At 41.6% G+C, this 26,090-nt stretch overlaps 1 protein-coding gene across 1 annotated transcript; it reads left to right on the forward strand.

The window, feature by feature from the left end:
- The first annotated feature begins 402 nt into the window (after positions 1-402).
- On the forward strand, positions 403-24,239 carry CRYM (crystallin mu). Its single transcript, XM_086375411.1, has 8 exons — positions 403-635; positions 1,128-1,281; positions 3,189-3,251; positions 9,915-10,016; positions 17,054-17,237; positions 20,614-20,735; positions 21,426-21,510; positions 23,884-24,239. Exons 1-8 carry the CDS (start codon positions 466-468, stop codon positions 23,946-23,948), a joined length of 945 nt encoding a protein of 314 aa, XP_086231537.1. The 5' UTR covers positions 403-465; the 3' UTR covers positions 23,949-24,239.
- Positions 24,240-26,090: the final 1,851 nt, after the last annotated feature.

Here is a 26,090-nt window from a genome sequence, read left to right on the forward strand (position 1 = left end):
GGGTGGAAATGGGAATGGGAGTGGGAAGGAATTTGGGATAAGGGACTCCAGATGGAGACAGAATTGAAAGGAAAATGGTTTTTAATAACTTTCTATCGCCTTACATCCAAGACCTCCTAAGATGTAGGCAATAATTTAAGAAATAAGTGGGGAGCCAAACTAACACGTTTTGCAAGGAATGTGACCACAGCTAACTACAGGAATTGAGAAAGTGGACCCAAGGATACCAACTCCCAGCCCGCCCGCTGCCTCAACTCCAACCTAGGGGAAACCGCGACTGGAGCGGACCCAACTCTCGCAATCCTGCAGATGGGGGTGGGAGGAAAACGGCTTTGCTCCGCCCTCCGAGCTGGGCGGTGACCTGTAGGCGGCAGCGCTCCCAGCTTTCCCCGGCTCTCATTTAGAGCACAGCACTAGAAACGCGGATCGCCGTGAGCGCTCTGAGGTTAGAAGTCCGGCGGCGACATGAGCTCGAGGCCGGTGTTCCTGAGTGCGGCTGATGTACAGGACCACCTCCACAGCTCCAGCTTGCTCATCGCGCCTCTGGAGACCGCTCTGGCCAACTTCTCCAGCGGCCCCGACGGAGGAGTCGTGCAGCCTGTGCGCACCGTGGTGCCAGTCGCCAAGCACAGGGGGTAAGTGAGGAAGGCCGGGTCCGGGGCTGGAGAAACTGGAAAGGAGGAAGGGGAGGGGTGAGAAGGGAAGCAGCAGGAGAAAAGAAAGGAGGCTTCCCTAATCCTTACTAATAACACCTTTCACCTAATTTGAGCAACCCACTGTGGGCGCTTTAAAGCTGTTATTTGGTTTCATTCAACACACTCCATATGTACGTGGCTATTGATGCAGCTATTTGCTGATGGGAAAACCGAAGACTCAAGAGGTGAAGCGAATGACCCAAGGTTATGGCAGCTAGTAAGTGGCAGAACTGGGGTGGTTTTTCTCATCCAGAGGCAGACTCGAACGTACTCTGCACACTGCTAAAGGCAACGGCAGAGGGATGGGGACAAAGGAGGGAGAAGGCCAGTAGGGCAGTGAGTGGGGAAAGAGAAAGAAAGGGACATAGGGACTTGACAGGATGTCTCAGCATCGACAGGAAGGGGTTGAAGTTGCTCCCTCTCTTCTTCTAGGTTCCTGGGGGTCATGCCTGCCTACAGTGCAGCAGAGGACGCCCTGACCACCAAGCTGGTCACCTTCTACGAGGACCACAGCGCCACCTCCACTGTCCCCTCCCATCAGGCTACCGTGCTACTCTTCCAGCCGAGCAACGGCTCCCTTCTGGCGGTGAGCAACTCCCTGCCCAGGGGTTTAGCCGGGGCCCTTGTGCACAAAGCTAGCTCAGAATTTAGGCAAGGGGGCGTATTGAATGTGACCACATATGCCCCTCTCTGAATGACTGGATGCCAGTGACTGTGCAGGTTACCTGTGACTGTGTATCTGTTTCTAGGACTGCCTGAGGATGTAACCCAGCATCAGAGACCACTGCTGCTTCCAGTGTGTGAACTTGCGGAAGTAATGATCTCATCATTCTTGCAGTGATCTTGTCCTATTACCAGTTACTACAAATATACAGCTTGCACAAATCCAGTAGCTAAGGAAACTTTTAACAGGAATCTGTAACATGAAGTTATATGAGTTACAGATTAGGGGCGCTCTCTAATACCTGGGAGTTTTTTCTAAGGGGTATACACAGTGACCTGTTTTAACATTTAATGATAATATCAAAAAAATAGTAGTGGTCTGTATTTGTGAATTACTTTGTGTATGTCAGACACTGTTCTAAATACTTCATATGTATTAATGCTTTTAATTCTTAAAACCACTCTGTGAGGTAATTTTATTACCCCATTTTGTAGATGAGAAAATTGAGTCAAAGAGCAACTATGCCAAGCATTGCCAAGTTTACATAGCTAACAGGGACACTGATGGACTTCATACCTACTCTGTGTGAGCCCAGGGCCTATACTGTCTTAGCATAGTAGACTATGCTCCTCTGCCTTTCTGATTGCCACTTACTGGGCACTTATTATGTGCCAGGCAGAAGAAATTGATCTCATTCAATTCTGACAACTTTCCTCTAAAATTTTCTCAGAATTTCAGGCTCCCCAAGGAAGCTGGCTACGTATTACTCCTCTGAAAAGAGTATTTAGTTCTTGACAACTTCTGCTCACCCAATGGAAATGACATCCATACTACTTACCAACAGTGCTTACCCAGGAAATTGGTACCACCTCAGGCTTTGGAACTAAATGACAGGGCCTGAAATTCTTCCTGAATCTGACTGATAGCCAAGCAGTTCACTTCCTTGTCCATAAAATGAGAATACTGCTACTACTTGATGAGGATCAATTGAGATGAATAATATAAACAGAGGCCAGCAGAGCAAAGGATGGTGGTTATTACTAGCCAGGTATAATTCAGAACCACCTGGGGAGATTTTAAAAACAATGTCGTCTGGGTCCTCTCCCTAGTGATCCAGATTCAGTTAGCCTAAGGATATATCTGAGCATCAGTATCTTCACAAACCTACCCAAGTGTGCAGGAGGAGTTGAGAGCCACTGAGGTAGAGTTTCAGGGCCCTTGCACAGGTGTCAGGTGACTTACTTTGAGAATCCTGGGGCAAATAAAGCAAAATGGGCATTTCTTGAGGGCTGGCCACATGTTAAATGTCTTCATTTTTGCCAATGCTTTTAAACCTCACAAAAACCCTATGAATGGTTGCCATTATCTTTGTTTGTACAGGTAGGAAAAACAAAGTGCTTAGAGATTAAGATATTTGTTCAAAGTTACATATCTTATAAGTGGAGGAATTGGTTCCAGGCAAAACACTCTCCTTGCAGACTATTATGATGCTTTCTGGTGCTTCCCAGGTACTAGTGGTTAAAGATCCACCTGCCAATGCAAGAGACACAGAGATGCAAGAGACACAGGTTTGATCCCTGGATCAGGAAGATTTCCCAGAGTAGGAAATGGCAACCCACTCCAGCCAATATTCCTGCCTGGAAATCCCATAGACAGAGGAGTCTAGTGGGCTATAGTCCATGGGGTCGCAAGGAGTCAAACACAACTGAACCCACACACACACATACACACACACAATGCTTCCAGGGCTAACTCTTTTAGAGCATCTTCTCTCTGCTTAAGTGGTGAATCCAGGTGCCCCTTGCTCACTGTCTCTCCTTTCCTCCAAGGTCATGGATGGAAATGTCATAACTGCAAAGAGAACAGCTGCAGTGTCTGCCATTGCCACCAAGGTAAGATTAGTGCAAGCTGGTGGGTGGAATTGAGTATCTCAAATTTGAAGGTCTAAGTAGAAGTGAGGAACATTTTTATTTTCTATGGGCATAGGTGAAATATCATATGCCAAATGTAGGATATCAGATGAGCACAGTGATTCACAAAATGATTGGCTACCATAATGAGCCCAAGATTCTGGGTACCTTACATGTGCTCTTTCCGACCATCACCCCAGCCTTGATGATTATCTCCTTTTGCCAAGTATAGGAAATATGACTCACAGAGGTTTTGCAAGTTGATCAGGATCACACAGCTAATAAGTGGCAGAGCAGGAATTTAAAACTTAACCTCTTGATTCCCAGACTGCTTTCCTGCCCCTGATCCACACTGTTCCTGGCAAATCAGTGTGGTTGCCTCATAGGCCAGGGTCAGGACTACACTAAAAGCAGAGGGGACAACATATCCGAGCCAGAAAAATGTATTCATTCAGATCCTATCATGTATCAGGCACTGTTCTAAATGTCAGAGATGTGGTAGTGAACAAAACAGAGGGTGACATGCACAGGGCTGGTGAGACAATAAAATAAAAAGTGAAATTCGTAGTATGATTTGCTAAAAAAAAAAAAAAGTAACCAACAACAAACCCTTTTTGAGTTTAATAATAGGCTAGAGTTTGCTCCTAAACCACCACCCACACCACCAGTTAGAAGGATGAAAATAAAGCAGAATCGAGGGTATTGGGAAGCAGTGGCATTTAAAATTATCAAGGAAAGACCTCACTGAGGTGACATTTGAGTAAAGACTGAAAAAAAAGTGAGTGACTGAAACAGGAGGAGGGTAGGAGCAGAAGGAATAGCAAGTGATACAGGTGATAATGTTTCTAAGCAGTGCAAGGGCATCCTACAAGAAGAACAGTATTTTTAGAGGTTAGGGTGAAAAAGAAGAGGTATGGAATCTTTCACATTAAAGATCTGGGAGTGCTGACTTATGAGGCCTAGGCAGAAAGGAAACGTGGGGCCAGTGGAGGGTTGGAGCACCAAAGACCAGATGTTCAGATTGTGAGTGTTTTAAGGTCTTCTAAACACATGATGATGGAGAAGGCAATGGCATCCTACTCCAGTACTCTTGCCTGGAAAACCCCATGGATGGAGGAGCCTGGTAGGCTGCAGCCCATGTGGTCTCAAAGAGTTGGACATGACTGAGCAACTTCACTTTCACTTTTCACTTTCATGCATTGGAGAAGGAAATGGCAATCCACTCCAGTGTTCTTGCCTAGAGAATCCCAGGGATGGGGGAGCCTGGTGGGCTGCCGTCTCTGGGGTCCCACAGAGTCAGACATGACTGAAGCAACTTTGCAGCAGCAGCAGCAGCAAACACATGATGATGGAAAAGGCAATGACACCCCACTCCAGTACTCTTGCCTGGAAAACCCCATGGATGGAGGAGCCTGGAAGGCTGCAGTCCATGTGGTCTCAAAGAGTTGGACACGACTGAGCAACTTCACTTTCACTTTTCACTTTCATGCATTGGAGAAGGAAATGGCAACCCACTCCAGTGTTCTTGCCTGGAGAATCCCAGGGACGGGGGAGTCTGGTGGGCTGCCGTCTACGGGGTCACACAGAGTCAGACATGACTGAAATGACTTAGCAGTAGCAATAGCAAACACATGATGATAAGGGAAGAATGTGGGGCTAAATCTGGTAATTATGTAGCAAGGGATTAGATTACAGTACGCACCTTGAGGAACTGTTTTTTGTTTGTTTGTTTAATTATATCCAGACCCAACTCAGATTAAAGTAATCAAGGGTCTCTGAGGTATGTTCCCTGGTAACTTAGAGGGACTCTAACAATATTGTCCTATATTTGAAAAGGACTTTGATTTTTTCCAAAATAATTTTCAACCCATTGTCTCAACTTATTTTTGGGTTTGTGTGAGAAAGGCAGAGCAAGAATTACTGGCCTCATTTTGTGCAGAAAGAAATGGAGACTAAGATTTCCTGAAGTCAGACAGCACAGGTAGCTATAGGTCTTCTTGTCCCAGGCAAATAGTTTCCAGCCCAGGCTATGCAGCAGCAGCCTCTGGAAATTTTTTTTTTTTAATTCAAAAAATTGAATTGAAATCTCTGAATGTAAGGCCAAAGTGTTTTCGTTTTTTATGCTTTCTAGTTAATTCTGATGATCAACCAGGTTAATTCTTCTAGACCCAGGTCTCAGTTACACTGTGCTTTTTGAATGGATAAAAATATGCACTCCAAGAAATGTTAAGAATCATTGAGTTGATGCTTCAGAGCTTAGGCTTAAACTACCCCACTTTTTCCCTAGGGACTCGGTTGAGCTATTTCAATAAGGAGCAAGGATTTATTTTACTTTTTGTGCTATAGGAGTAGAATGTTTTCTTTCCCATCACTTTTATTTAGGGCTTTCGGGAGAAGGACAAGTATTAGGAAGTTCTTGGGTTTGATGGACACTGTAACTTTGTGTCTGGGTTGCACATACCCTGAGTTGGGGACTCTGGCATGCTTTCTCAGGGTGACAATGCGTATCAGGGTTTATTCTTGACATGCAATTATTCAGCAAATACTTAAGTGCCAACCAGGCACCAGGTCCTGTGCTCAGCATGGGACATAGAATGGTGACTAAAACCAAATACAGAACCTGCAGTCACGGAGCACAGAGTACATTTGGGGAGATAGATATTAATCTAAAGATTGCACCAGTTAACGTGAAAACTACAGTCCTGACAGATACATTGAATGAAAGGGGAGCAAAACAAAAAGTGGGGTGGGGGGAGTGTCTTGCTCCAGGCTGTGGGATTTGCCAAGGCTTATGGGCTTCCCTTGTGGCTCAGCTGGTGAAGAATCTGCCTGCAATGTGGGAGACTTGGGTTCTATCCCTGGATTGGGAAGATTCCCTCAAGAAAGGGACAGTTACCCACTCCAGTATTCTTGCCTGGAGAATTCCATGGACTGTATGGTCCATGAGGTCACAGAGTCAGACACAACTGAGAGACTTACATTTCTTTTGTGAGGGTTAGCTGAGCTTCACTTCAGTTTAGTTCAGTTGCTCAGTCGTGTCTGACTCTTTGCAACCCCATGGACTGCAGCACACCAGGCTTCCCTGTCCATCATCAACTCCTGGAGCCTACTCAAACTCATGTCCATTGAGTCGGTGATGCCATCCAACCATCTCATCCTCTGTTGTCCCTTTCTCCTCCTGCCTTAAATCTTTCCCAGCATCAGGGTCTTTTCAAATGAGTCAGTTCTTCACATCAGGTGGCCAAAGTATTGGAGCTTCAGCTTCAACATCAGTCCTTCCAATGAACATTCAGGACTGATTTCCTTTACGATGGACTAGTTGGATCTCCTTGCAGTCCAAGGGACTCTCAAGAGTCTTCTCCAACACCACAGTTCAAAAGCATCAATTCTTCGGCTCTCAGTTTTCTTTATAGTCCAATTCTCACATCCATACATGACCACTGGAAAAACCATAGCCTTGACCAGACGGACCTTTGTTGGCAAGGTAATGTCTCTGCTTTTTAATATACTGTCTAGGTTGGTCATAGCTTTTCTTCCAAAGAGCAAGCGTCATTTTAATTTCATGGCTGCAGTCACCATCTGCAGTGATTTTGGCACCCAAGAAAATAAAGTCTGTCCCTGTTTCCATTGTTTCCCCATCTATTCGCCATCAAGTGATGGGCCCAGATGCCGTGATCTTAGTTTTCTGAATGTTGAGTTTTAAGCCAGCTTTTTCACTCCTTCATCAAGAGGCTTTTTAGTTCTTCTTCACTTTCTGCCATAAGGGTGGGGTCATCTGCATATCTGAGGTTGTTGATATTTCTCCCGGCAATCTTGATTCCAGCTTGTGCTTCATCCAGCCCAGCATTTCACTCTGCATATAAGTTAAATAAGGAGGGTGACAATACACAGCCTTGACGTACTCCTTTTTCGATTTGGAACCGAGATCCAAAATAGCTGAACTTGCATTAGAATAATAATAGGATTTACTTGTGAGGAGCAGAAGGGAAAGTACTCCAGGCAAAGGAAAGAACCTGTGGAGAGCAAAGCCCTGTGGTTGATAAAGGCGTGTGTGCTTGGAGAGCAGCAAGGAGGCTTCTTGCCTGAAAGACCAGAGGTGCAGAGAGTATGTCCAGAGCGGGGAAGCTGGGCTGACCAGAGGGCCAGACCACGCAAGGCCTTAGTGAATGCAAATGAAACATAGTCTTTCAAACTCTTTAAGAAATGTAGCAGATTCATATATATGTTTTTAATTATCTGTATGCTCTAGGAAAAGAATGAAGTGGCACCAATCCTATTATGATTTAATAAATATCATAAATGTTATACCATTTAGGAAAAGAGATGTCAGTTATAACATTATTATCAGGGCAGCAATGTGTCAAGCAGGACAAGCAAGCAGAATTACAGATTTACTCTCAGAGGTTAAAGGTTACTTTTACAGGAAACTGCAACAATTTCTGAAGCCCACATGTACTTCCAAGAATAGATTTATATTAACTGAGAACAGAAAAAAAAATTATTTAGTTAAAGAAAAATTACCTAATTCTCCTTACTGAGTGGGAACATAAGTTATTGTCATTTGGAAACCTTTTCAAATCAAGTTTCTTTGAACTATAGTTGATGGCAGAAAATGGTATCTCTCCTGTGCAGCTACAGGAGAGAGAATCTCTAATCATCTGCTAATATTTGAGACTCCTTTTAGCTAGTGATTAATGATTAAAAACATTTTTGTTTTTAAGGTTGCACTCCAGAATCTCAATAATGGCAATTATTGATACAGAGCAAATCAAGATCAACTTTTATTAAATGAAATAGAGAAAAGACAGAAGATAGTCTTATTTAACACGATGGTTTGAGAGCAAGTGATGTCCTTTCTCAATGCCAGTAGTTCTTAACTGGAAACAGTTAAGACCAACTGTTTCCAGAGACCAACTGCCCCAGAGACAGTTAGCAATGTTTGAAGACATTTTTGGTTGTCACAGTTGAGGGCATTCATTTCATTCATTCATTTCAGTTGCTCAGTCGTGTCCCACTCTTTACGACCCCATGAATCGCAGCACGCCTCCCTGTCCATCACCAACTCCTGGAGTTCACTCAGACTCATGTCCATCGAGTCAGTGATGCCATCCAGCCATCTCATCCTCTGTCATCCCCTTCTCCTCCTGCCCCCAATCCCTCCCAGCATCAGAGTCTTTTCCAATGAGTCAACTCTTCGCATGAGGTGGCCAAAGTACTGGAGTTTCAGCTTTAGCATCATTCCTTCCAAAGAAATCCGAGGGCTGGTCTCTTTCAGAATGGACTGGTTGGATCTCCTTGCAGTCCAAGGGACTCTCAAGAGTCTTCTCCAACACCACAGTTCAAAAGCATCAATTCTTCGGCGCTCAGCCTTCTTCACAGTCCAACTCTCACATCCATACATGACCACAGGAAAAACCATAGCCTTGACTAGATGGACCTTTGTTGGCAAAGTAATGTCCCTGCTTTTGAATATGCTATCTAGGTTGGTCATAATTTTCCTTCCAAGGAGTAAGCGTCTTTTAATTTCATGGCTGTAAATCACCATCTGCAGTGATTTTGGAGCCCCCAAAAATAAAGTCTGACACTGTTCCACTGTTTCCCCATCTATTTCCCATGAAGTGATGGGACCAGATGCCATGATCTTTGTTTTCTGAATGTTGAGCTTTAAGCCAACTTTTTCACTCTCCACTGAGGGCATAGGGGGTGCTAATGGACGGAGGCCAGGGATGCTGCCAAGCATCCTTCAGTGCACAGTACGGCCCTCTCACCTGCCAACTACCCAAAGCCTGCCAACAAAGAATTATCCAGCCCAAATATCAGTAGTGCTGAGGTCAAGAAACCCTGCTGTATTTCTCATAGGTAAGAGTAAATACGTGCCAATTCTGTGCAAATAAGACTGTCTCTGTTTTAATGGAACTCACATACAAGTACAGGAAAATAAATTTGTAAACAAACAAGTGCTATGAAGTGGTAAATTCTATCAGAGAGGTCAGAAAGACTTTACTGGAGAGCTGATCATACAACTTCATCCCCAAATAAAGACGCACATATACCCTGAGGAGGTCCCACAAATGCCATCTCTACATTCCTCTTTAAAGGAAGACAGAGGCTGAGACAGGATCAACAGAGAGTAGGCACAGAAAATATAGCTTGAGAACCTAGGTTCACAAGGATTCATGGATTCCAAAAGCAACTCACAGCTCTGAGAAGTAGGTTGGTATATCATGTCCCTGAGATGGGGTAGCACAGGAGAAAGCATGTGGGCATTGGAGAATGAAAGATGAGGTTTTGGAGCCCTATTGTGCCATTTAATAATTACAGGGCTCTAAGCAAGTTACATAACTTCTTTGGACCTCAATTTCTTTATCTGTAAGAAGAGGGTAACTGGGAGCATCTAGCGCATGGGGTCAATTGTTTGGACTAAAAAAGATCGTGAAGGTTAAGCATTGGTATATATTATGTACCCAGTTAAGGCTTTTCTCTCCCTCCCGCACCATACAGAGTGGAAATAGAAAAACAAAATGACATCTCCTTGATTGCCTGAGAGGTTTTGAATAAAGGTCCCCTGATTCTCAAACTGTACTTGATCCTCTCCTGACTTCAAGAGTCTCTCTTGATCTTTTTTATCTCCTTTCTCTCAAATAGTTTTTGAAACCTCCCAACAGTGAAGTGTTGTGTATCCTTGGAGCTGGGGTCCAGGCTTACAGCCATTATGAGGTCTTCACAGAACAGTTCTTCTTTAAGGAGGTAAGTCCAGGGAGGGAGGTGGGGGATGTGGGGAGGAAGCAGCAGTCACATTTCTCTGTACTCCTTTGTTAAAATGTAAGTTATGCTGAAATTGTCAGGTTGGGAGTACAACCATCTAGACCATTCTTTTATTGACTTGTGTGAAAGTCCCATTGGAGATGAAGAGTTGGGAGGAAGGCCTGAGTCACTTCTTCCAGTTTCTCAGTTTGTGGAGTACACCTAGGCACACAGAGCCTATGCAGTTACTTAAAGGATTGTATTATATCCAGGGCATACATGCAGTTATTCTTTCGGCCCCTTTCTGTTGCTTCTCTTAGCAGAATCTGGGGTCCTTAAGTATTCAAGGGTTAGGAATCCAGGAACTGACAATGAGGTCTGGAGAGCAGGAGGCCACAGCATGCCCCTTCAAAGCCTAGACATCAGTGCACTTTTCCCCATTCTGCCTGGCTCACGCTTCCTGTTATTTTTGATACACTTGATACTGCTTATATTTGATTTTTTTTCTGTGTGTGAGAGGCGTGGGGCAGATTTAAGGTGTGATTTTTTATGATAGAACCAGTACCTCTGCTTTGAGAAATGAAAATATAAGGAAGAAAAAAAAAAAGAAAAATCCCCTTTTATCTGTTTTCAAAGTCAAGTAGTTAACATTTCTAGTCTTCTCTCATCTGCTTTTCATAACACAGTTTTATGATTTTTTATGCTTTTCACCAAGGTATAATTGACATACAATATCATATGAGTTTCAGGTGTGCATCATGGTGATTGGATATTTATAGGCATTTCAAAATGGTCACCATGATAAATCTGGTTACCCTTTGTCACCATACAAAGTTATTATAGCATTATTGACTGTATTCTTTATGCTGCACATTGTATCCCCATGACTTAATTATTTTATAACTAGAAGTGTGTACTTCTTAATCCCCTTCATCTATTTCACTCATCCCCAGATCCTCCCTCACCCTTCTGGCGATCACCACAAGGAGTTTCTTTCATTTGTTCTCTGTGTATATATATCAGTTTCTCAGTTATTTTCTTTGTTCATTCATTTGAGGTTTTTTTGATTACACATGTAAGTGAGATCATATACTATTTGCCTTTCTCTGTCTGACTTATTTAGCGTAGCATAAAAACCCTCAAGATCCACACATTTTTGTCTCAGCTAACAAAATTTCATTATTTTTACGGATGAACAGTATTTCATTTTGTGTGTGTGTGTACATGACAATTGCTTTATCCATTTATTCACTGATGGACACAGGTTGTTTCCATATCCTGGTTATTGTAAATAATGCTGCCATGAATATAGGGGTTCCTACCACTTTTTGCCTTACTGTTTTGTTTTCTTCAGAGAAATACCCAGAACTGGAATTACTGGATCATATGGTAGTTTTTTGTTCTCTACTTTTTATTTAAATTTAAAAAAATGTTTACAATCTCATGTTGGCTTCTGCCATACAACAATGTAAATTATACATACCTCCCCTCTCTCCCTAGCCTCCCTCCCCTGCCCCCATCCCATCCCTCCAGGTCATCACAGAGAGCCAGACTGGGCTCCCTGTACTACACAGCAACCTCTCACCAGCTACTCTTCTTACACCTGATATTGTATGTGTGTTGGTGCTACTTTCTCAACTCATGCCACTCTCTCCCTCCCACACAGTGTCCACAAGTCCATGCTCTATATCTGTATCTCCGTTCCTTCCCTGAAAATAGTTTCCTTAGCATCATTTTTCTAGATTCCATATATATGTGTTAACATACTATATTTGTTTTTCTCTTTCTGACATGCTTCACTCTTTATAACAGGATTTAGGTTCATCCACCTCACTAGAACTGACCTGATTCAAATTTGTTCGTTTTAATGGCTGAGTAATATTCCATTGTATATATGTACCACATCTTCTTTATCCATTCATCAATTGATGAACATCTAGGTTGCTTCCAGGTCCTGGGTATTGTAAACAGTGCTGCTATGAACACTGGGCTACAGGTGTCTTTTTGATTATTTTTTTCTCAAGGTGTATGCCCAGTAGTGGGGTTGCTGGATCATATGCTAGTTTTTTTCCTAGATTTTAAAGGACTCTCCATAATGGCTGTTTCAGTTTGCATTCCCACCAACAGTGTAGGAGGGTTCCCTTTCCTGCACATCCTCTCTAGCATTTATTATTTTAGATTTTTTGTTGATGGCCATTTTGACTGGTATGAGGTGATACCTAATTGTAGTTTTGATTTGCATTTCTCTAAAAGTTAGTGATGTTGAGCATCTTTTGTCTTTGCCATCTGTATGTCTTCTTTGGAGAAGTGTCTTTAGGTCTTCTGTCCGTTTTTTGATTGGGCTGTTTGTTTTCCTAATATTGAGCTATATGAGCTGCTTATTGGAGTATAGTTGAGTCACAATGTTGTATTAGTTTTAAGTATACAGAAACATGATTTATATATATATGTGTGTGTATATTCTTTTTCAGATTCTTTTTACATACAAATTATTACAGAATATTGAGTAGAGTTTCCCATGTAATATAGTTGGTCATCGTTGATTATCTGCTTTATATATAGTAGTGTGTATATGCTAATCCCAACCTCCAAATTTATCCCTCACCCTCAGCCTTTGCCCTATGGTAACTATAAATTTGTTTTTGAAGTCTTTGAGTCTGTTTCTGAAATAAGCTCATTTGTATCATTTTTTTAGATTCCACATATAAGTGGTATCATATGATATTTGTCTTTCTCTGATTTACTTCACTTAGTATGGTAATCTATAGGTCATCCATGTTGCTGCAGATGGCATTATTTCATTCCTTTTATGGCTGAGTAATATTCCATTTTATGTATGTACCACATCTTCTATATTCATTCATCTGTCTATAGACATTTAGGTTGCTTCCATGTCTTGGCTATTATGAATAGTGCTATAGTGAACATTGGGGTGTGTCTATCTTTTCAATTTATGGTGTTCTCTGGATATATGCCCAGGAGTGGGATTCCTGGATCATATGGTAGCTCTATTTTTACTTTTTTAAGGAACTTCCATACTGTTTTCTATAGTGACTTCACCAGTTTACATTCCCACTGTGTGGGAGGGTTCCATTTTCTGCACACACTCCTCCAGCATTTGTTGTTTGTGGACTTTTTGATTATGGCCATTTTGACTAGTGTGAAGTGATACCTTGTTGTAGTTTTGATTTGCATTTCTCTAACAATGAGTGATGTTGAGCATCTTTTCATATGCTTTTTGGCCATTTGTATGTCTTCTTTGAAGAAATGTCTATTTAGAGCTTCCACCCATTTTTTAATAGGGTTCTCTTTCAATTGAGCTGCATGAGCTGTTTGAATATTTTGGAGATTAATCCCTTGTTGGTCACTTCATTTGGAAATATTTTCACCCATTCTTTGGGTTATCTTTTCATTTTGTTATGGTTTGTTTTGCCGTACTAAAGCTTTTAAGTTTAATTAGGTCATATTTGTTTATTTTTGTTTTCAATTCCATTACTCTAGGAAGTAGACCCAAAAAGTTATTGTTGTGATTTATGTCAAAGAGTGTCCTGCCAATGTTTTCCTCTAAGAGTTTTATAGTGTCTAAGCTTACATTTAGGTTTTAATTCATTTTTAGTTTATTTTTGTGTGTGATGTTAGAAAGTGTTCTAATTTAATTTTTAAAATGTAGCTGTCCAGTTTTCCCAGCACCACTTATTGAAGACACTGTCTTTTCTCCATTGCATCATCTTACCTCCTGCACTAGAGAACAATTATAGATGGATGCGTTTATCTCTGGGCTGTCTATCTTGTTCCATTGATATATATGTCTGTTTTTAAGCCAGTACCATTACTGTTTTGATTACTGTAGTTCTGTAGTATAGTCAAAAGTCAGTGACACTAACTCCTTGAGCACCATTTTTCTTTCTCAAGATTGCTTTGGATATTCAGGGTCTTTGGTGTTTCTATACAAATTTTTAAATTTTTTGTTCTAGTTCTATGAAAAATGCCATGAGTAATTTGTAAATTACCTTGGGTAGTATAGTTATTTTAACAATATTGATTCTTCTAATCCTAGAACATGGTATATCTTTCCATCTGTTTGTGTCATCTTTGATTTATTTCATCAGCACCTTGTAGTTTTTAGAGTACAGGTCTTTGCCTCTTATGGTAGGTTTATTCCTACATATTCTATTCCCTTTGATGTGATGGTAAATGGGATTTTTGCCATAATTTCTCTTTCTGATCTTTTGTTGTTAGCCCATAGAAATGCAATAGATTCCTGTGTGTTAATTTTGTATCCTGCAATTTACTGAATTCATTGATGAGCTCTAATAGTTTTCTTGTAGCATCTTTAGGATTTTCTGTATCATCTGCAAACAGTGACAGTTTTATCTCTTCTTTTCCTATTTGGATTCCTTTTACTTCTTTTTCTTCTCTGATTGCCATGGCTAGGACTTCCAAAACTATGTTGAATAAAAGTAGTGAGAGTAAACATCCTTGTCTTCTTGATCTTAGAAGATATTGCTTTCAGCTTTTCAACACTGGGTTATCTGTGGGTTTGTCATATATGTCCTGTATTAGGTTGAGGTATGCTCTCTCTATGCTCACTTTTGGAGAGTTTTTATCATAAATGGGTATTGAATTTTGTTAAAAGCTTTTCCTGCATCTACTAAGATGATCATATGGTTTTCACTCTTCAGTTTGTTAATGTGGTGTATCACACTGACTGATTTGCAAATGTTGAAAACTTCTTGCATCCCAGGGATCAGTCCTGCTCGATCACGGTGTATGATCTTTTAATATATCATTGGGCTCAGTTTGCTAGTAGTTTGTTGAGTACTTTTGCATATATGGTCATCAGTGATATTGGCCTATAATTTCTTGTTTTGTGGCATCTTTGTCTGGTTTTGGAATTAGGTGATGACAGCCTCATAGAATGAGTTTGGGAGTGTTCTTTCCTCTGCAATTTTTGGAATAGTTTCAGAGGGATCATGTTAGCTTTTCTCTAAATGTTTGATGAAATTCACCCATAAAGTTGTCTGGTTATGGACTTTTGTTTGTTGGGAGTTTTTTACTCATGGTTTCAATTTCATTGCTTGCGATTGATCTGTTCATATTTTCTACTTCTTTGATTCAGTTTGGGAGATTTGTCCTCTTCTCATAGGTTGTCCATTTTATTAACGTATAGTTGCTTGTAGTACTCTCATGATCTTTTGTATTTATGCGGTGTCAGTTGTGACTTCTTTTTCATTTCTAATTTTATTACTTTGAGTCTTCTTTTTCTTAATGAGTCTGGCTAAAGGTTTCTCAATTTTGTTTATCTTTCCAAAAAACCAGCTTTTAGTTTCATTTATATTTCCCATTGTTTTCTTTGTCTCTATTTAAGTTCTGATCTTTGCAACTTATTTCCTTCTACTAACGTTGGGTTTTGTTTGTTCCTCTTTCTCTAGTTGCTTTAGGTATAAGGTTAGGTTATTTATTTGATATTTTTCTTGTTTTCTGAAGTAAACTTGTATTGCTATAAATTTCCCTCTTGGAATTGCTTTTGCTGAATCCCAGAGGGTTTGGATCATCATGTTTTCATTTTTTATTTATCTCTAGGTGCTTTTTTCCTTTGCCTTTGATTTCTTCAGTGACCCATTGGTTGTTTAGTAACATATTGTTTAGCCATCACTTGTTTGTGTTTTTTTCAATTTTTCCCTTGTAGTTTATTTCTAATTTAATAGTGATGTGAATGGTGGACTTAATAGTTTCTTTGGAAAAATATTTATTGAGAACCTTTGCCCATTTTAAATAAGGTTGTTTATTTTTATATTAAGTTTTATAAGTTCTTTGTATTTTTTGAATATTAACTTCTTATAATGTAGTTTTAATCATTAATCTTTTAATCATAGTTTTAATAGTTTTCACCGAATGTTGTAACATCAGTTTTCCAGCTTACCTCATATTGGTATAGTATTTCAACTTTTCTATCAAGAACGGTAGTATGGTTAACCATTTTCTTATAACTGGGCTTATTATACTGTTTTCACCTTAATTAATGAACTTATTCACATATAACATTTATTTCTATACTCATTATATTTCCTTATGAGGGCTTCTTTAGGCCTTATTTTCAACTGAAGGCTGACAACTGCCACCGCAAACATTAAAATATATTAAACAAGCTAGCAAGTCCCCACTTCCTGGTGATGCCAGTGACCACCCTCTCCCTGCAAGCACTTCCCAGGAATCTAATTGTAGCTACTATTCTTGACTTCTCTGTTGCACCATTCACTCCTGTAAGTAAGTGTTAGTTGCTCAGTCATGCCCAACTCTTTGTAACCCCATGGACTCTAGCCCACAAGGCTCCTCTGTCCATGAACTTCTCCAGACAAGAATACTAGAGAGAGTAGTCATTCCCTTCTCCAGGGGATCTTCCAAACCCAGGGATCAAACCTGGGTCTCCTGCATTGCAGGCAGATTCTTTACCATTTGAGCCACCAGGTAAGTCCCAATTTACTCCTGAAATCCTTCCAATTTTTAATTCCTTAAATATCCTTCAGAGATCAAGCTGTCCCATGCACAGCACTGCACATCCTGTTTGTTAATCTCACACCTGTTATGACTCCCTTACAGAGTCCCAGACATAAACTGTGAGTTTGATGCTGACCTTGTCAGTTATGATTTGCATTTACATATATGTAAACTTAGGCTGAATGAGGTTAAATAGCTTCAGAAACAGTAAGTGACAGAGCAAAGTTTGATTCTAAACCTGTCTAGCTCCAGAATTTGCTCTACTAATCACTAAGCTATATAATAGCTATTACATTACTGAGGCTGCATGTCTCAAGCTAGAATTGAAAAACCTCCCCCCTTCCTGACATGGAAATGGAGTAGAGAAAGGTCATTTTCAAATCTGGCCTAGACAAATGTTCATTCACCTTAAGGAATGATTTAATTAACTGCAGCCTTAACCCTAGAGTAGTTCAACTTTTCTTTGTAACTCCTAGGTTTGATGAAATGTAAACAGCCAAATAATCACAGCACCAATGTCCCTTTTATTCCCCTGAATGAAGGTGAGAATATGGAACCGCACCAAAGAAAATGCAGAGAAGTTTGTGAACACGGTGCCAGGAGAAGTGCGGATCTGTTCATCGGTCCAGGAGGCTGTGACGGGGGCAGATGTGATCATCACAGTCACCATGGCAACAGAGCCCATTTTGTTTGGTGAATGGGTGAAGCCTGGGGCTCACATCAATGGTAAGCAGAGTGGCTCCATGAACACTGGGTGGCCAGACTCTCCCTTGACTGGACCAAGGGGCTGCATCTGCAGAGTTGTTTTACTCATGCAGAATGCCTGAGCTTTTTACTGGCCTCAGAAACATTTGAACCTTAAAGAAACAGTATGCACTCCAAAGTATGAAACAAAAATCACAAACTCAAAACTAATAAATTTAATTAAAATTTTATAAAGTATAATATGGCAATGATCAATTATAACTCAGTTCTTAAATGTCATGAAATTTAATTACAAAAGCCAAATGACTCACTTGTTCTTACCAACACTTTGGAATTAATTTTTTTTAATTACGGCACAAAATACATTTTATGTGACTAAATGCATTTATGTGAATGCTTTTTCATATGTGGGGTAGGATAATTGGGACTTTAAACATAGGAGTTCCTTGGGCTCCTGAAGATCCTTAGATGACCCTGGGGGTTATAGCAAGATCTGGTCTATATTAAATACTTTGTCTAGCAGGTGCTGTTCTAAATTCTTTGTTATGTACTATATCACTGAATCTTGAAAACAACCTTATGAAGTAGGAACTATTGTTATCATGACCCCTGTATGGTAGGTAAACCAAGGCATGGAAAGATTAAGTAACTTGCCCAAAGTCAAAGGTTTTTAGAGGCAAAGCTGGGATTTGAACTGAGGCAATATACCCTCAAAGCCTAATATCTTGAATGATGCTCTATGTTATCTTTTAGTAAGAAAACTGAAGTCTGATTAGCAAGCAATTGAAGGCTAGAGAATTTAAACATGTTTTAAATGACAGGCAGTGCCCCATGTTTTAGTGACAGGCACATAGGGTGAACTCTAAGATCTCTGCACACATGTGCAAGGGCCAAGTATCATGATTATTTGTTCTTTCACAAATGTGTATTGAATCCCTACCATGGTGCAGGCACTGTTTTACATGCTGGGGAAGCCAAAGTAAACCAGCCATCAAGGTCACTGCTTTCCTGCTGTTTACATTCTAGAGAAGGGAGGTAGACAATAAACAAATAGATGAGCTAGATAGTTCCAGCTAAAGGTTAAGCTCTATGAAGGAAACAAAACATGTATGATTGAAGAATGGGCCATAGAAAATTGAAGGTTTCAGCCTGTATGGGACCGATATTATGAATGTGAATCCAGGGGATAGGTCTTATTGTTCATAAAGCCAGACTCGAACAGTAAGAGCATTTCTAGAAGGACTTGGAACTTCAAGAGAAGTCAGTTCTGGGTAAAATGGACAAGAGCTGAATCTTCAATAAGACTGAGTTGATTTTTTTTTTCCAGCTTAAAGTAGAACATATTTGCTATCTTTGTTTCTGTGGTTAGGAGTCTAGACATGGGTTAGCTAAGTCCTCTGCTCATGCAGGATGAAAGCAAGGTGTTTTCCAGGCTGCAATCTCATCTAGAGCTTGGAGTCTTCTTCCCAGCTCACATGGTTGTGGCAGTTCTTTGTGTTGTAGGACAAGGATGCAAGTTTCCTTGGGGCTGCTCTCAGCTCCAGTTGGCTGTCCACATTTCTTTTCATGTGGACACTCTACCTTCAAAGATAGCAACAGAGAATCTCCCTCATGTTGTATACCTCTCACACTTCGAATGTCTCACTAGGAAGAGCTAACTTGATTTTGAGTTGAGGAGTCTGGTATCTTTCCCTGATCTAAAGACAAAATTGGTTTGTGTGTTTAGAGGCAGTAAATATACTTAAGAAAAGTATGTTACAAGTAGAATTGACAGGGAAACACCAACAACAGATTTTACTTACTTTACAACTTGGCTGAGAGTTAGGCCCAATTCCACCCGTCCCTGCATACCCCTCATTCTTTCTCAGCATCCCACCAGCCAGTCTCTGACCCTCACCCAGTGTAACCCCACTGAAGGAAGGCCAAAGCCCAGCCTGAGTCAGGCCCCTCCCTTTGCTTCCTGGACCACCTCCATTGGCTTGAGTGGCCTTATGCAACCCTTTGAGAATTCACCATGCTCCAAATTAGGGGGAACAAGTGCAATCAGAAGAGGTGGCTTGAGAGGCTAGGGTTTTTCCCACCAGCTTATGATTTATTTACAAGCTTCATTAGTTGGTGCTTCTGTTCTATAGAACTCCTCACACAAACAACCTTCAAGATGGACATTTTGCATCACTGTCTTTGACAATTAGAGTGTGGGGGAACAACAGGAGAGGGAACAAGTAGAGAAAACTGGATGGCAGTGAGAGAAGGCTTACAAATGCTGCCTTATATTTGTATAAAGCTTTATAGCCGTTTCCAAAGACTGGCTGCCATGGGCTGGATCCAGCCAGCAGATGTGTTTTGTTTAGGCCATAGACTGTTAAGTGTTCTGAAAACCAAGAAATAACACATGCAAATAGATTTCCTGCTTCTCTTTTTACAAAAGGAGCAGGGGGGCGGGGGGAGGGCTATCTAAGAGTGGCCCTGCGTTCTTACATGGCAATGGTTCTGCTTGAGCAGAATAGTTAGTGCTCCCTTTAGAAGGGCCTGCTTTCTTCTCTGTGCTGAGTTCTCCACCATTTCTAATCCAGTTCTTCTAACCAGTGCTGCTCATTTTCATTACCTTCCTGGTCCTGCAAGCATTTGATTCAGTCTCAGCATTATCCTATGTCCCAGTGCCAGGAGGCATGATTCCTTGGATTCATCATTATGGTTCTGGGCTCTGCAGAGGATGTGAAACCTTGGTGCTGGGGTGCAACCAGTTTCCTGTTTACTGGGGCTTCTCTGTGACCCTGACACTGGGCTTTTTTTCTCATGAGGTGATAAAAGTGGTTGGGAACGAGGAATGGGAATGATTGAAGAGCAAGCAGACAGACAGAAGATAGAGGAGTGTGGGGTATTAATAAGCTCCAAGTGATGTCTCTGCTTTAGGGTTTGTGTAAGGAAGTCGCTGCTCCTGATAAGCAGAAGAAGCATGAAAGGCATGTGCTCTTTTAGAGTCATAGATGCACTTATTGTATATATAACCTTGGCACATACCTCTTCTTTGAGCCTCAGTTTGAGTACCTTTTAAATGGGAATCAAAAATGAATGTACTTGTGAGGACTTTAAATAGTATGTGTGAAACATCCCAGCGATAGTAGGCACACAGTACATGAATGCTAAGTTGCCTCAAAATACTTTTTTATTAATGAGAATGGACATGAAATGGAAAGGAGAAAATGCCAAGTGTCATTCTTATTAGTGAACTCAGTCTTGTTGTTTGGGAGGGAGTTGGCCTGGCGAAATGAGGCATTCCACAGTCATTCCCACGTGTCCTCTGTCACTTCCTTTTCCCCTCCCCTTTCATTCTTTGGAGGCTGCAGTATCCCCTGTGACTACTTCAAGGCTCAGGGTCTCTTTTGCTGTCATTTAGCCATCGGCGCCAGCAGACCGGACTGGAGAGAGCTGGATGACGAGCTCATGAAACAGGCTGTGCTGTATGTGGATTCCCAGGAGGCCGCCCTGAAAGAGTCTGGAGATGTCCTCTTGTCAGGGGTGAGCCTCCTTCTGTTGCTTATGTCTGACTGTCCTCACCTGGATCCCGGGGTTTCATTAATACCCCCTTCTCTCTGGCCTGCTCCAGATCTCTGTAACTCCCACCTCTTTGTGGGGTGACAACTCTAAAATATCTTTCCATCCTTTCTAATTCCCTTCTAAAATAACGTGGCAATTATGTGGTGACATGTGTTTTCCTGTTCGCTTTGCCTTAAGAGATCAGCTTGATGGCCTTTTCCATTGGATTGGGCTGTCCTGTAAAGCAGTAGGATTGGAAGATAGGAGCCTCTGGAAACTTTCCCAGTATGGCCAACAAATCAGGACTAGTGTTGACTGCTTTCGGACCTTTTTTTCATAACCAGGGCATAGCAGTAAGAAGGGGGCTGCCAAAATGAGTGTTCAGATAAGAACAGGCCTGTTTCTTCACTGATACAGTGTCCTGGCAGGACATTCCCCTGGCTGCAGATTTGTATTTCTGCAGTCATGGTATCACAAAAGCAGATGAACCCACTTCTCATCCCCAAAAAAGATTTAAGGGAGAGTCTTCCTCCCTGACATCATTAAGTTTATAGAAGGTCATTTTATCAAGTTTTCCCTTATCCAGGTCAGGGACACCCTGTCCTGGCTTCAGAAGCTGGTCCTGAGCCATATTAGCTCCATGACCTGGGTCAACGTGTGTTCATTTGACAGGCCGAGATCTTCGCTGAGCTGGGAGAAGTGGTGAAGGGAGTGAAACCAGCCCACTGTGAGAAAACTACCGTGTTCAAGTCTCTGGGTAAGAGTCATTGCTCCCAGGGCACAAACTTAACCAGAACACAGGTAGGTTTACCCATTGGTGGGAAGAGGAATGAGTCAGCAGGCTCCGTAACTAAATCATTGTGCAGTCTATCACTCAGGTCAATTATTTATGTCTTGGCATAGTGGTGAAGCCCGTGAACTCTGGAACTGGGCAGTCCTGGGTTGGATTCCCCTCTGTGCTATTCCTTAGACATGCATCCTTGGGCAAGTGATCTCACCTCTTTGAGTCAGTTTTCTCACCACCTGTTACCTAGAGTTTTTGTGAGAATTAAGTGGTATGTGTGTATAAAATGATTTGCCCATAACAAGCATCAGCATTAAAACATTTAGACTTTGATAGAAATGAAACTCAGAGGAAGGTGGAGGGGCAGGAGAAAAACTTCAAAGGTGGAGGGGCAGGAGAAAAAGGTGTTTAAAAACAGGGAGCTTAAGATAAATAACAGGGAGACCCATCATGAGGGCAACCCAGACAGGAAGTACAGCCTGACCTTTTTTCCCCCTCCTTCCCTAACTTTCTGCTTGCTGATTTAAGAAGGTCTTCAATGGGGAGCACCATAACCATCTTGAGTTAGTACAGGCAGAAGCCCATCAGAGAAGGGGCTCCCTTCTTCAGCTGGTTTGCCTCTCAGCCCAGCTCTCCCATTTTAAGGAAATGAACACATATGGTAACAGAGCTAATATTCAGCTCCTACATCTAAAATATTGAAGTACTCTCAAAATGGTTGGTAAATAGTTGCTGCCCGAGCCCCTCAACCTTGCCAGACCTTCAGTTCAGTTCAGTTCAGTCACTCAGTTGTGTCCGACTCTTTGCAACCCCATGAATCGCAGCACGCCAGGCCTCCCTGTCCATCACCAACTCCCAGAGTTCACCCAGACTCACGTCCATTGAGTCAGTGATGCCATCCAGCCATCTCATCCTCTGTCGTCCCCTTCTCCTCCTGCCCCCAATCCCTCCCAGCATCAGAGTCTTTTCCAATGAGTCAACTCTTTGCATGAAGTAGCCAAAGTACTGGAGTTTCAGCTTTAGCGTCATTCCTTCCAAAGAAATCCCAGGGCTAATCTCCTTCAGAATGGACTGGTTGTATCTCCTTGCAGTCCAAGAGACTCTCAAGAGTCTTTTCTAACACCACAGTTCAAAAGCATCAATTCTTCGGCGCTCAGCCTTCTTCACAGTCCAACTCTCACATCCATACATGACCACAGGAAAAACCACAGCCTTGACTAGATGGACCTTTGTTGGCAAAGTAATGTCTCTGCTTTTGAATATGCTATCTAGGTTGGTCATAACTTTCCTTCCAAGCCAGACGTTACATATATTTTAATGATCAAGCACCCAAAGTGTTAACGCTTGACAGTGTATTAAGAGTACTCTGCCCACCCAGCACCCATGCCAGTCAAAATATATCTATGCCTTACCATCTGTTAAATATATTTTTAATTTTTCATGCATAGAAAGACAGGCAAACACAGTATAAGCTTTATCTAGAGCCTGGTTCAGAGACATCACACTGATCTAGTTGAGTATGAAAGAGTTTCATTGTTCCTTAGCAGATCAGAGGTCAGCTGGCCCCCTTCAGGAGACACAGCACTGGAAACCTGATCTACAGTCCTGAGCAATTTTTACTTTCTCACTTTTGGGGGTTGGTTTACTGGCACATCCCTTCATCTAGCAGATGCGTATTAAATACCTACTATGTATCAAGCTCCATACTGTGTACAGTGGTAGTTACAAAAATAAAAGCCAGCCCCTGCCTTTAAGAACATATTCCCATTCAAGGTTAAGGATATTTGCCCAAAACTCTAAGATAAAGGGGGAATTGCTGAAGGACTTAGGGTTTGGACTGGACCAAAGGTCCAACAAACGACAGAGCATGCGCCAAACCCAACCTACCATCTGTTTTCCTACAGCCCACAATGAAATGGTGTCTACATTTTCAAATGACTGGGGGGGAAAGGAATATTTCATGACACATAAAAATTATAAGAAATTCAAACTAGTGTCCATAAAGAAAGTTTTCTTGGAGCACAGTCAGGCTCATCTGTTTACCTGATGTCTAAAGTCACATGTGTACTACAGCCGAGGTGAGTAACTGCAAGTAACTGGCAAGCAAAGCCTTACGTATTTATTATCTGGCTGTTTACAGAAAGTTTTCTGACCCCCTGAACTTTGGTGAGCATTGCTTGCCTTGTTTTACCCTTCACAAACTCTTCAAGCCTGAACTCACCTCTGGGTGCTTAGTCCTTGTTACCCTGATGGGCACTGTATTAGGGAACTGCTGGTTCTGGGACCTGGGCTGTTTGGGGAAAAGTTGTTCTGACAAAAGTTAAACCAAATTTCTGTCCATTCCAGGAATGGCGGTGGAAGACATGGTTGCAGCCAAACTAGTATATGATTCCTGGTCATCTGGTAAATAAAACAAAGGAACTTTGTGTCAAGTGGATGCTACAGCTCAAAGGGTGTTAACACTAGTTGTCTCACAATCGTTTCATAATCTCTAGATTAAAAGAAGGGTTCTAGCCCAGTGATCTGTAGTTTTATGCATACTGTGTCTTACCTTAAATAATGAGCTCCTCTTTTGTGTTTGTAGTTAGAAAACAAAACCAAGTGACCATCCTGTGTCATGCCAGATTATACTAGTGCTCCCTTTGCCCTGTATTTCACTACCTTTTGTAATTCCCTGAAATAAAGCTTTTTCCAATTCTGCAGTTCTTGTTTTGGTAACTTCTATCCTTCACAGCAAGGAAAGTGAGGGGATCAAGTGCTCATGTTCACTCCCTGAAGGCTCTCCAATGGCTGTAGTTAATTTTTTTCTATTTTATTAATTGAGATACAGTTTACATACCATAAGTCTACATTTTGAAGTGGTGGATGTAATTCAGTGTTATTAGTATATTCACAGGGTCATGCAACCATCACCACTGTCTAATTTCAGAACATTTTCATCATTCCAAAAAGAAACTCAGTACCCATTAGCAGTCGCTTCCCATTCGTCTCAGCTTCTAGTAATCTACTAATCTACTTTCTATTTCTATGGATTTGCCTTTTCTGAACTTTCGTATACATGGAATCATATATCATGTAGTCTTTTGCTTCTGGCTTCTTCTTATTGAGATTTCAAGCAACACAGAGCTTTCTCTATTGCTCAGAACTCCTTTGGTCACAATCGATAGAGAACACAACTCAAACTACCTTAAATTGAATGAATGAGTGAGGGATAGAATTTATTGGCTCTTGTAATTAAGAAGTATTCAGGTAACTGATTTCAGCTATAGCTGTATCCAGGGGTTCCAGTTGTTATCGGGATCAGGACCCAGTCTTGCTCCTCTGTTCCTTGGCTCTGTTTTCTTCAGTGTTGGCTCCATTATCAAGTAAGCTCTCCCCTGATAGTGGCAGGATAGGTACCAACAGCCTGTCATCTTCAGCAATCCTAGCAAAAATAGACATTCTTTTCCTTACCAGTTGGAAGTCTCAGAATGGAGACACACTGGAGCATCTAGGGCCTATGCCCATATGCATAACACAGTGGCTAAAGGAAATGAAGTGCTCTGGCCAGGTCAGACCCAGGTGACTGTCATCACCTGGGGGATCCGCTTCCCCTATTATCCAGGCCTGGGTCACATGCCCCCACCTTGAATTCAGCAGTACAATCAGCCCATCTGACCACATAAGCTAACAAAAGGAAAGGAGTCTCTTACCAAAAAGAGGGAAGGCTGTATACTGGGGAGGCAAAATTTATAGATATCCACTGCAGTGTCAGTGCCGAGAAGGCTGTTAAGAATCATCAAGTCCAGGCTCTTCAGCTTACAGATGGGGAAGCTGAGGTGCAGGGGTGCTTTTCTCAGGTCCCCTGAAACACTAACAGAGCCTTGTTGTCCATGTCCTGCCAAAGACCCATTCAAATTCTCCCTCTCCAAGGCTTGCCTAGGCTGGTGCTAAGTCAGCAGAAAGAAAAGCATATTATTTTGCTTTGTTTTCTTACCCAAATTCCTCCTGGCAGGTCCTCTTCATGCTCTATGCAGCTTAGCCAAAAGTTTGGTGTGTCAGCCAGGTTGTCTAGCCTTTGCAGTAAAACAAAATACCCACATGATCTACTCTGCACACCTCAAGTGACTATGGAATCTTTGGGGGGATCTTAATGGTCACAACTCTAAGGAATATGTAAAGAGGGTGTGTGATAACGAGATTACCAAAAGCACCTTAATTTATTCATAGATTTCTTCTTTCATTTTTAAGAGTCCCTACAATAATTCGTGCTAGGCTGCTGACAGAAAAGAAATAGTCCTCACCCCAAAGAGCACAGATAACTCTCTCCAGCTATTTAGAGTTAGGGCAGGAAATGGATCTAGAATAGCTTGTGCAATAAGAAGTTTTTTGCCTTTCAAGGTTATTCTTTTCCATTTCACATTGCCCATCCTCCTCAAATGCTTGCTTTGTGAACCACTGAGGTCGAGAAAAATCCTAGGAGTCAACAGACCAGAGTAATCTGCATCCTGCCTCCAGCCTAGGCATCACATCCAGTTGTTTAATGTTTATTGATTATCTGCTGTGTGACACAT

This window comes from Bos grunniens, chromosome 25 (genome assembly GCF_055505025.1).
Source record: "Bos grunniens cultivar Pamir isolate PY7600 chromosome 25, Bosgru_T2T1.0, whole genome shotgun sequence".
Taxonomy (NCBI): domain Eukaryota; kingdom Metazoa; phylum Chordata; class Mammalia; order Artiodactyla; family Bovidae; genus Bos; species Bos grunniens.

Excerpts from the sequence above, each read along its gene's own strand:
- CRYM (XM_086375411.1), top strand. The coding sequence starts at position 466 with ATGAGCTCGAGGCCGGTGTTCCTGAGTGCGGCTGATGTACAGGACCAC. Across the intron at positions 636-1,127 it reads CCAGTCGCCAAGCACAGGGG|GTTCCTGGGGGTCATGCCTG; the intron begins GTAAGTGAGGAA and ends CTCTTCTTCTAG. Across the intron at positions 10,017-17,053 it reads AACAGTTCTTCTTTAAGGAG|GTGAGAATATGGAACCGCAC; the intron begins GTAAGTCCAGGG and ends CCCTGAATGAAG.